At 47.3% G+C, this 11,456-nt stretch overlaps 1 protein-coding gene across 1 annotated transcript; it reads right to left on the bottom strand.

Moving 5' to 3' along the window:
* Positions 1-7,060: 7,060 nt before the first annotated feature.
* Positions 7,061-10,869, bottom strand: BSX (brain specific homeobox). Its single transcript, XM_036887647.2, has 3 exons — positions 10,485-10,869; positions 8,331-8,527; positions 7,061-7,300 (listed from the first exon to the last, which is right to left on the bottom strand). The coding sequence occupies exons 1-3, from the start codon at positions 10,747-10,749 to the stop codon at positions 7,061-7,063; spliced, it is 702 nt and encodes a 233-aa protein (XP_036743542.1). The 5' UTR covers positions 10,750-10,869.
* Positions 10,870-11,456: the final 587 nt, after the last annotated feature.

Raw genomic sequence — 11,456 nt, forward strand, 5'->3', positions numbered from 1 at the left:
CGTTCCCATAACTGCGAGAAATGAGTTTTCAGAGTAAAAGGGCCTAGTAAATAACCAGAACAGCGGGCAAAATGTATCTCCAACCAAAGCACATAACTGTAAAATTACAGTACACTGCTGCAAAGAGTATCAGAAAAGCTTCAAGAAAGGAAAACAAGTAAATAAGTAAAACAGGTCACACACAGAATGAGGAAGCTAAGAGGTTGTTGGACCTCACAGCAGCAACTGGAAGCTAAGCTCAATTGAATGATGCCTTCAAAAGTACTCAAAAATGATTACCAACTTAGGCGTCCATAGTTGGCCAAAATACTAATAAAGCATGACACGAGAATAGAGACAGAGAGACTGTGATCCACCAAAACGAGAGCAAACCGAGAAAGGGGAAGATCAAGGATATGAGAAACACGGAAAGAACCCCCAGGATGAAGGGGAAGGGAGACACACAGACACAGAATCCAAAGTGGAGCAGACCAGAGGCTCTGGGAAAGATCTGCTCAGGAAAATGAGATGCTAAGACGACATGAATCTCTTGGGAGGTGGGTACAGACAAACCGTGAAGAGTCTGGAGACAAATTAGTCATAAGGCCTCTAAAAATTCAGAATAAGATAAATATCCCAAGAAAAACAAAAAGTCTTGAAGAAGAAAAGTAATCAGAGCTGACTACCTGGCTTAGCTTAGAGTTAGACAGGCATATCATAAGAACAATCTAACCAAAATCACAATATTGAGAGAAGTGGGCAGGGTGCATATACATTGTGGGAGGCCAGGAGAAAGAGAACTAAATCTTCATCTTTAGTAGCATTAAGTACTAGAAAATTCCTGAAACAGAAATATCCAAAAGCAGCAATTCAGTGAAATCATTTAGAAACATGAAAGTAAATGCCAAAACAATCAGTCACTGCCACAAACTGGTTGCCTCTGTAGTGAACAAAATAGGGAAGTAGGCAGGGGACTGCTCCTTTTTAAAATAACCCTGTAGAACTATTTGACTCTTCAAACAATGGGCCTAGGTAAATGACAAAACTCAAATCTTTCAAATTAAAATTAGAGAACTTAGGAACTGAAAGCTAACAAAATAGCTGGCAAAGGAGCAGAGTAAGCATATTCATTTTTTTGCTTTTAGCTCACAAATTATTTCCCTTTGAAACTTGGGATAAAGAGCCACCCTTCTCTCCCTATTCCCATTGCTTTCTACAGTTTATTTCCCATCCCATCTCAAACCTTGAAGAATAAAGACTATTTGGCCATTCTTTAACTTCTGGGTAGAATACTGCCAAGTACACTTAATTACTCCATTACCTGTAGCCAAGGAGGCCACTGAGAAAAATGGATGTCAGGCATGTTCAGATAATCCCCAATGATTGTACTAGCTAATATTTTTAAACAACTCTTTTACTTCTTGTTAAAGAGATAAATTCAGAAAGTGTGCCTTTTTTAAACTAAAAATTTTCTCAAAAGCTTCACAAGGTAGCTTAAATTCTGGGTTTTTCTGGTAGATTCTGTACTGGAAACCTAAGCAATTATTTATTTCTTAATAGGGTTCCCTTGGATTTGAATTCTAACTTCCCTTCCTACACAGCATTACATCTGCCCTGGGTAACAAACTATGGATCAGGCTGGGGGCGGAGTAGGTAAGGAGAGAAAAGAGCATTCTAAATGAAGCAACCTCAATGAAACTTTCTGACTCCTCTTTCATCCAGAGCTCATGCATCCTTAGTCCACACAGTAGGTCACTGACAAAGAGAAAATAAGATGAAGTGATAAAAATAAAATTCCTTGGAAAGAGACATAATAACCCTTTTGCAATGATGGTGATGGAGGACAAGACTAACACCTTCTGATTAACCTTGTTGTTACTGTTGTAGTCCTGTGAAGTTTGGAAGAAGGACCAGACTGATAATGTTCAGATTTATATTGTAATTCATTATCTTTCTCTACCACTTTTCATCCAAGATCTCACAGTAGGTACTTTTATGTCTATTTCACATCTGCTCCATTCTGCATCGATTCATAGGGCCGTCTCCTCATTTTGCAGATGCCAATAGAAACAATATAATCATTCGCAGAAGATTAGAATTTAAATCTCCAAGTGAAGCCATCTAGCCACGGGCTATGATGCCAAATCTGATTGCAGCTACACGATATTATAAAAAGAATAATATGAACAGGCTCACAGAATTATTATAAATGAAACCAGGGCGGAAAGGTGATCTGGTGTTCACACTGGGCATTCTGAAAGGGTAGTAAATAAAATTGCAAAGAAATGTGTCTTTGGGAGGGGGATTAAAGCCAGAAAATACAATGGAGAGAATCTGGAGGTAAAACATGAGAATCATTTCAAACTTCCATTTCACTTCTAAATATTTATTGGAATTATCTCTGACCTCTACATGTATTAATTCTGTAACTCACCAAATTAATAGGCTATATGACATGGAGCAACTCAACCTCTCTGACTCTCCGGTGACTCGTCTGTAATTAAAGGAGATTAGGCCAAAAATTCTAGACTAGAAAAGTGTAGAGATTTGAAGTAGCTTAGAGATCATCAGAGCTCATCCTACTGGATGCATGAACCTCTTCTAAATCATCACCCCAAGTGGCCATTCAACCCTGGCTTGAGTGAAAACAGGGTTAAGGGACTCGGTACCTCTTAGGAAAACCAATTGAAGTTTTGGACTGCTCTTCATCAGAAGCCTTTCCATAAATTCATCTAAGATTTTGCTAATTTCCAGCTAAAATGTTTAAAAGTTCATACCTAAAATAGGTATGCAAATTTCTCTCCTCCACATTATACTATGACAATAGCCCCACCAACACTTTTATAGTATGAATAGCAGTGTAATTTAAATTGGCTTCTAGCCTTAATTCTGCCACTGTCTTTTGACATTCATTATATCTGGATCTTAATCATAAATGTCTGACAGTGACAATTCCTTCCCGACTATATCTTTGTCCTTAACTCCCTGGGACATCACTTTATTTTCACTTACTTTCTATAATGAGGTGTTTGGAATCTCTAAAATGAATAAAGAGGTTTATGTTTTCATTTTAAAAATCTGCTTTTCTTTTTTTCTCTTAACTCTCCTAATTGTTACGGTTATATTTATTTATAGTGTATGAACTCAAATCTTTAGATGACAAGTGATTTCAATAAGTTGGAATTTATAGGTCCTTTCCTACAAAAAGAAGATAGAATTCCAGGATCTTAAGGGTTAGAAAGAACCAAACAGGATATCTACTAACCTACCAACCTCTCACTAATGAAGACATCTATAATAAGCATCCCTAATATTATGCTTTCCAGATTCTGCTGAGATTTTTCTAGGTGAAAGGTGCGTAGTGTGGACTTAGCCTGTTCTACCAGTGGACACGCAGTACCTGGCCTATAGAAGGTTATTCAGGTGTTGATTTGAAATCTGCTTCCCTGGAGCCCCTGTTGGTTCTGGATCTGCCCTCTTCAACACGGTAGAAATACATACCCCTGAATACTTAATAGCCCTGCAACCATTCAAATACAATTCCCATAGCTAATCCCCTCTCCCACTCCTCCCCAAAGCTCTGCTTTGCAAGCTAAAAAGCTCACAATCCTCTATTTGTGTTTCTGTACCTTTTACTATCTAGGTTCCTGCATACTGGATGAATTTTGGTTTGTCAACACCCTCTTCAAAACGTGAGGCCGAGAATATCACAAAAAATATTATATGAACCATGAAATATTTCAATGAACTCATTTTTGCATATATGCTTGAGTCCAGCACAAGAAGACCAGGGAATCACTGCTTCAATTAAATGTTTATTGCACAATTCTCTTAGCACCAGAAAGCATTCTGCTTGCTCTGTGCCTTCACATCTTTATCTCTTGTTATCAAACACATCGACAAGAGCAAGTCCTCTATCTTTTGAAGTGGTGCTATGGATTCCAATTAATCATTTCGTAGTGCTACTTCACCTAATACCAGGCTGAATGGTGTGTGATCCATTTCTTATGTTCTTATGTCATGTGATCAGAAACATTATTGACAATCTAAGAATCTATGAAACGAAGTCCATCAGAAAAGCATTAAGAATATGGACAAAATTATTTACTACATTTGGGGTTACACGTAGGATTACTTGCCCACCTTGGCTATTTTAAGGTTTTGGGCCCCTTCAGAATCAGACTTCTGTATGTCTTTCTTTAATACATGATAATGAGGGTGGTTTTGTCAGATATTCAACCACCAAGTGAAATGGAGTTGAGGCAAAAGCCTGGGTAATTCAGACAAAATACCTTTTCAGCCTATGGAGGCTTTGATCAGTACTGAAGGCCAAAAAACAAAAAGTGCTATCATGTTACATGAAATTGAGACTAAATTGTGCCTATCCTCTACCATCATCACTAACTTCCTGTGTATAAAAAAAGAAAAGTAAAGTAGGAGAACTTTGCCGTTGAATCGTTGGCCACCCATTTCAGGGACGACTGACGAGAAAACCTTGCCCCAGTGTGACTGGTGGTGAGCGGCTAAGCCCTTCCCGTTGCAGCCGATCCAGCCAGGAACAGCCACAGAGGGAGGACCACGGGGAGGCAGAAAGAGCATCTTCCCATGTTTAATGCTGTGCCTATGCTAACAGTGTTCCCTATTTTACTGCCTTTTCAAAAAAGTATGAAAAGTACCTAATTGTTCTCTTAGATCCAAAATAAGCCCTGCCATCTCCTTGTGAAGACAGGAGAAGAAAGAGATGTATGTCTGTCTGTTGTTTTGGGGTTTGTGTTAATCATCTACTTTTTAAAAATTTCTCCCCAAGACATAGTATTTATATTCACTTTAAACGTTCTTCCCAAATCTCTTTTAGTAGCTCCTCCTCCTAGGGTTAGAAGAATTTGAGATTTTCCCCTTTGTGATAGTATCTACTTTCCTTGGAGGTTACCAAGAATATTCTTATTCACAAGTCATTTTATTTTTTTTTACTACAACCAAGTCTTTTGTCTTATTGGAAAGCGTTTGCCAAAAGCTCCTGCCTTAAAATGATGCTGTCATGATCTGAACAGGGAGAGGAGAAATCTGACCTTGGTTTGCTTTTAATAGCACATCCACAGGATCTAAATAAAAGAGAGGTGTTCTTACACATTGATAGAGGCAGAATGCCAACAGTGCATTGTTACCAGAAGAAGACAAAGTGTATTGGGCAAGGAGATGAACAAGGAGTCAGAGGAGATACTCTTTTGTCCCGCTTTGGCTCCCAGCTACTCCTAATTTCCTGGGTAAATCCTTCAATCTTGCCAAGCCTCAATTTCCTTAGCTCTGAAAGAGAAAAACAGTCGGTGCTGTCTGTGACTCACAAGAACGTTGATTGATAAAGAGTACTTTGGACAATCCAAACAGCTATGCCATGCTTACGTTTTTAAAGTAACAGCTTTGCCTCCTAAATGATGCATATTGGATAAAGTACTTCCGCACTTATCTTTGCTTAATGTTTGCCAGAACAAGCCTACTGTATTAAAAAAGAATAAATGAATAAAAAGCAAAGCCCACTGCTACATTCATAGAATCAAAGAAGTCAGTCCTCGAAGATTCTTATTAGAGAAATAAGGAACCAAAAAGATGAAATTTAACTCCAGCTCACACCGGCCTGTGTCAGGCCTCCACCTAGCCACACTCACTCTTTTTCAGCCTTCCTGGGCTCACTTACCTAAATACACAACCGCAATGACAGGAAGATCTGAAGCTAAGGTCACTCTGGAGCAACTGTTATATTTGATAAGTGTGCTGATATGTAGTGTAGCTGTGCGATTCATTAGCATAATTTCAAATTCCAAATATCAAGAGATGTCTATCCTTTCAGCCTTTCAGAGGCAAAAAAAAATTTTTTTTTTCCATGTTGGGTGACTTTTTCCATGTTGGTGGAACTCAGGCCTATTAAACTATTAAAAACAGAAAAATCGAAGATGGGATCTATTAACGGAACGTCATTAGCCCTGTCGCTCCAACCGAGAACAGGAGACAACCTAGCACGGCGGGGAGGGGCGTGAGAGCAAGAGGACGCGGTAACAAACGGTTGCCGGAAACTCGTGTTTGTTCCCTGTTTTGCCCTGCGAGCCCTTTATTATCTAAAGAGACTGCAAACCCGGGAAGAGAATAGACAGGGAGAGGGAGAGGGGCATCGCGCAGGGTCAAACTCCTTCCCCACCTCAGTGATCCCCCTACAGGTGCACCCCCGGACAAGGACGCGTACTCCCCTTTAGCCTTAATCTTGCTAAAACTGCGTTCTCTAAAATGCAACGAGAATGTGCATTACCACAAACAACCCGAGGAATGCTCGTTTCTAAAATATCAGTACCCCGTGCGACAGGGAAGAGCTGCGGGACAGGCGCGCAACAGCGTTGGGAAGCAGAAGTTGCTGGGTGGGTTTCGCCCGCCAAGTTTCTCGCCGCGCGGGCTCACGCCTGGGGCCGCAAGCTCAGGAAGGAGACCAGGGTGCAGAACCGCGAGCGCTTTAGGGGACCGGTGACAGGAGGGGACGGGCGCGCAGTCCTGAGGAGGGAGTCGCCTCCCCGTCTGAATTCCACGTGCGGGAGGGGCGACCCGAGCGGGAGGTTCGTGGTGAGCAGCGCGCGAGCCTGTCCCGGCCTGGACGTGTCGGGGGTCAGCGGGGCTCTGCGTGAATTCCCGCCGGGCCGAAGGCCCCGAAACCCGGTCCCTTACCTGCAGCCCATCGGTCTGGCCGAGGACAGGCAGAGTCCGGGAGGAGAGGCCGCGCAGTCCGCACCACGGAGCTGGGGCGGGTGGCTGGGAGCTGAGGGCCGAGGGGCTCCGCGCCCGCCGCGAGGAACACGTGTCCCACCGACTCAGCCCGGAGCCCACGTTCCTCCTCGCGCCGCTGAAGAGGCTGCGCCCGGGAAGGAGCCCACCCACCGCGCGGCTCGGCGGGCAGAGGGGGAGGAGGGCGGGAGGCGGGGCGCGGGACGGAGGCTCCGCAGGTGCGCGTGGTCCGCCTTCCAGGAGCTCATCCCCGGGGTCCGCCCCGGGACCGGGCCGCGCCCCGCCCCGCGGGGCCTCCCCGCCTCCCAGGCTGCGAGGCTCAGAGCACGTGCGGCCCCGAGCCCAGCTCCCCCTCGTCCCCGATGTCCACCTCGTCCTCGGGCTCGGTCAGCACGAAAGTGCCGGCGGCCAGGCCCAGCCGCGTCTCTGCCGCTGCGGCCTCGGCACCGCGGGGGCTGCCCTCCGCGCTCTCGGGCCCGTCCGGCGCCTTAGGCTCGTCTTGGCTTTTCCTCAGCTGCTTTTTATGCTTCATCCGCCGGTTCTGGAACCACGTTTTCACCTGGTTCCGGGAAGAAGAAAAAAAAAAAACTACGTCATTCCTTCAGACTCACCGGTACTGAGCTAAGGGCTGAGCTATTGCTGGGGTTTAGGAAAACGGATCGCAACCCATTAACGAATTATCCAAGAGCTGTGACATTCTCATCCTTTGCTTAAAGCACACCTTTACTACGCGCAAGTTACCGTGTTTGGTTGAAGCAGAATCAAACATCCTAAGGCTCCCAGAAGTGATTGTCCCAAAATAACTATTAGAATCAGAATGATGTGGTTAGTAAACACTGATACTTATTAACTAGAATCACTAATAGTAAGTGCTGCGTGGAGGAAGGTCTGTAAGTTCAACTTACTTCCCTCTGATTGCAGTATCTGAATACCTGGTCCAGCAAGACTCGTGGAGGGGAAAATGAGTCAAACTTGCCAGCTCTCATCAGAGAGAAGATCACTGGGGCCTGGCAGGGCTAATGATTTCCCAGCAAGCTGGGTACCCAGGTGCAGAGAATATAAGAAGGTAAGAGTGGAGAAGTTTTGAGGTTGCAGGTGAATAGCATCTGGAGGAAGATGCAAACGGTCCTTCTGCTCAGGACAGGGCGATACAGAAGTGGCTTAAATTATAGTGACGGCGAGGGGAGATGCCGACTGGCGGCTAGCTGTGAAAGGTTAAAATAAGAAAGGAAACTCCTTGTGCAGTCTTCTTTCCTGACAAGAACCTGACTAATCTCTTATGATTTTATGTCGGACCAGGGTTTTTGCCCTGATCAGAGAGGTGTGGGGGGAGGCTCAGAAATGATAGTTCTCAAATCAGGAGTGATCCTCAGAAATCACCCGCGGACTTTTTCCTCCATGTCCATAGCCCTCTCGAGTGCTTTTTGCTTCGCTAAATCTGACGTGTGGTTGGAGGGTCTTTGGAGAAGCCTAGAATAACAGGAAGCGGGGTCATTCCCTCCTAAGAATTCCGCAATAGGTCCAGAAGGTATTAGGAGAGGAGAGGAGACGAGGGCAGAGCAGGGATCGAAGCTCCCTCCCGGGCCCACCTGCGTCTCGGACAGGCTGAGGGCCGTGGCCAGCTCCACCCGCTCTGGCGTGGACAGGTAGCGCTGGATCTCGAATCTCTTCTCCAGGCCGGAGAGCTGCGAGTCAGAGAAAACCGTGCGAGCTTTGCGGCGGCGGCAGTGCTTCCCGGACAGCTCGGTGTGCTGGGGGTGCGGGAACAGCGCCGGGACCGGCACCCCTGCAGAGAGACAGGCAGCCAGGTGGGCAGAGCCCCGCCACTGGGGCAACCTGCACCCCGTCCCACCCCTAGGCCTCCTCCGCCTCTTGCCTCCACCACTCCACTCCTCGCGCCAAAGCTTCTCGAGCCCTTCTCCCAGGAATCGAGGGCAGAAAAAATAAGAAAAATCGCAAGAATAGCGCTTGGAGATCTTTATCAGAAAGGCCATCTGGAAACAGAACAATAAACAGTAAGGAAAAACAAAAAGGAGAAAAGAAAATTATAAAACAGATCTGAGGCCTTAAAAAATGTCTTGGAGCGACTTGGGTAGCGTCTGCCAGCGCTCCGTCCTCTGGTTGCGCCTCCCGAAGTTTTCTTGCAACTTCGGATGGTCCAGGAGCTGTCAGCCTCCCCATCCCACCCCTTCTCCCCGACATCCTTCCAGACCCCAGACGACGCTCAGTGTCGTTCTGGGGCTAAAAGTACGAATGTGGTCTTGCCTTCCAAGCTCACGAAAAACCACCTCTCTCCGGAGCCGCCCCCATTCTCCCGCCTGCAGCCAAAGAAATCGAAACTCTCTTGTCCAGAGAGGCTGCGGAGCGGGAATGAAGGGGGGCAGCTCCCGCCTCGCACGTTTCCCTATCAGTTTCGGAGGCGCGCTGGGACCCCGTTCTCTAACCTGGTGCTCATTCTTTTTCCCATTCTTTCCTCCCAACCCCAAGCAGAAGGATTGAAGGAAGAGCTTTTCCCTGGCCAGGTCTGGGAAGACTTTAGACCCTCGCTGCCTTTACTGCGTCGGAGATGCAACAGTCAACTGCCGCAGACATCGCTATTAGCCAACAGCAGCCGGAAAACAAATAATAGAAAACGAGCAGTTCCGGAACCCCGGGCTTTGGCCACAGCTATTTGGGAGGAACATGGGTGCCGCCCGAAGAGTCGTCGCTGGCCCGTGGTGAAGCTAAGGCCCAGATGCGGCCTTGGATGTAGGCTTTAAAATTTGCCCTTTTAAACTTAGTACCCCAGAGTCTGTGTTTTACCCACTTCACAAATATTTTTAGTTTTTGTCGTGGATTCCAGCACCCACTTTTCACAAACTGTCTCCTATCTTTCCACAACCCCAGTCCCAACCCAAGGCTGTTTTTCTTGCTGGTCTCTGCATCTGGACTCAACGAATTAAATTACTCTATTCTGGCTGGAATGAAAATGACAGAGAAGAAAGCGTGAATGTGGCCTTGCAGAGAGAAGCAGAAGGAAAATCCGTATTTTCCCACATCTCCCTGCCCCAGCCAGATTTTGCAGGTCCCTGCACCTTGCATGCCTGGGTAATGAAAATACTTCGGTGCTAGGCTCCAGCGATGCCAGCAACACGGGCAGGGCAGAGCTGCCGAGCCCACGACTGTGAGTTAAACGCTGGACGTTGGAAGTGAAGAGGGTCGAAGGAGCTGCGTCCCTCCTTTTTGTCTTACTTTTTCTCCCTTATTCGGGCCAGCCCAAACCTCAGTCCTTAGGATATCCCAAGCCCTCGCTCACTTCTAAGCACCTGCAGTTCCTGTGAAGGCTCAGAGCCTAGGAGGAGAGAGCTTCAGAGGTGTAAAGTTGAATTGTTCCAGGCTGTGGAGTGGTCAGGGATCCCCCTCAGAGCAGGAAGAGGCGGGGAATCAGGATTAAGAGCCAGGAAGACCAAGAGAAAGGACACTGAGCGCTGCCCACCAAGAACATCCTCAAAACCCCTCGCCATCTCTTGGCAGGCACATTTCTTTCATTATACAGGGCGGAGGGACCAGCAGTACTCCCATGGGTCAACATGCCTCAAGGGAGCTCCATGTGTTCTCAGCCACATCCCCAACCCTCCACTGTCACTCAGGGAAAGAGGTCGCCAAGCCAGCTCTGGCTTTTCCTAGTCTCCACCACAGGCCTAGGGGCTGCACTGAAAGACCTGCTCTCTCACTTCCCATATCTTGAGGCCCCTGTTACTTACCCGAAGTGGTGAGGAAATAAGGGTGGTGGTGGTCTCCCTTATGCAGAGGATGATGGGGGTGAGGTGCCAGGAGGGTGGGTGTGGGCATGAGGGGGTAGCCATAGTCTAGCAGAGGCACCCGGGAGGCCAGAGTGCTGGCGAAGTGGTCGGGGGCCACTTCCCTTAGCGGCTTGGGCTTGTGCAGCAGGATGTCCTCGATGAAGAAGGACGTGGGCCTCTGAGAAGACGCCGGGTGCAGAGGAGAGGTGAAGTTGAGATTCATCATGAGCCCTGCTCCTTCCACAGGACGAGGGCCGGGGACGCGGTGTAGGAAGCAGGCAGTGTCTCAGCAAGCTTGGTCTGGAGCTGACAACCACCCTCGGAGGCTCGGATCCCCGCGACTCTTCCCCCGGCCTGGGCTACCCCGGGCGCTGGAGAGGCGACAAGACAAGCTCCTGGATCAGGATGGGTGTACGGGTAGGAGTATTGGCTGCTTGGAGAGGGGAGTCGGGAGAGCCAATGACAAGGCTGCCAGCAGCGGAGGGGAGGGCGCGGAGGGCTCGGGGCGGGGCGTGGAGCTGTCCGCTGTGCTGAACAGGACGGGCCAGGTCCGGGGAGAGCGGAGCCGACTCAGGTTCTTGCTTCCAACCAGGTTTCTCGACCTCAATTTCTGCCCCTCCACTGCAGCAGCTGCTTCGCTCCCAGTAGCTTTTTAAAGAAAGATTTTTTTAAAAAGGTCCCTGCCATCGACAAACTCCTCTTTAGAGAGAAAAAGGCTTTTTAAAAGCCCCAGAGCAATAGGGATAAGGCATTTACTTCGGCCTTGGGGCTTGGGGTTTTAGAACTTCAGAGCAATGACAGCAAAGGCGGAGAGAAGAGAGGAGTAAGAGGGTCCATATCGGCCAAACGCAATTTAAGCTTATGGCTAAGGGATGACTGGACTGTTGATTTAAATGAGTAAAATGATGATGATCATAACATTCTTAATGTCAG

Source organism: Manis pentadactyla, chromosome 13 (assembly GCF_030020395.1).
Source record: "Manis pentadactyla isolate mManPen7 chromosome 13, mManPen7.hap1, whole genome shotgun sequence".
Lineage (NCBI taxonomy): Eukaryota > Metazoa > Chordata > Mammalia > Pholidota > Manidae > Manis > Manis pentadactyla.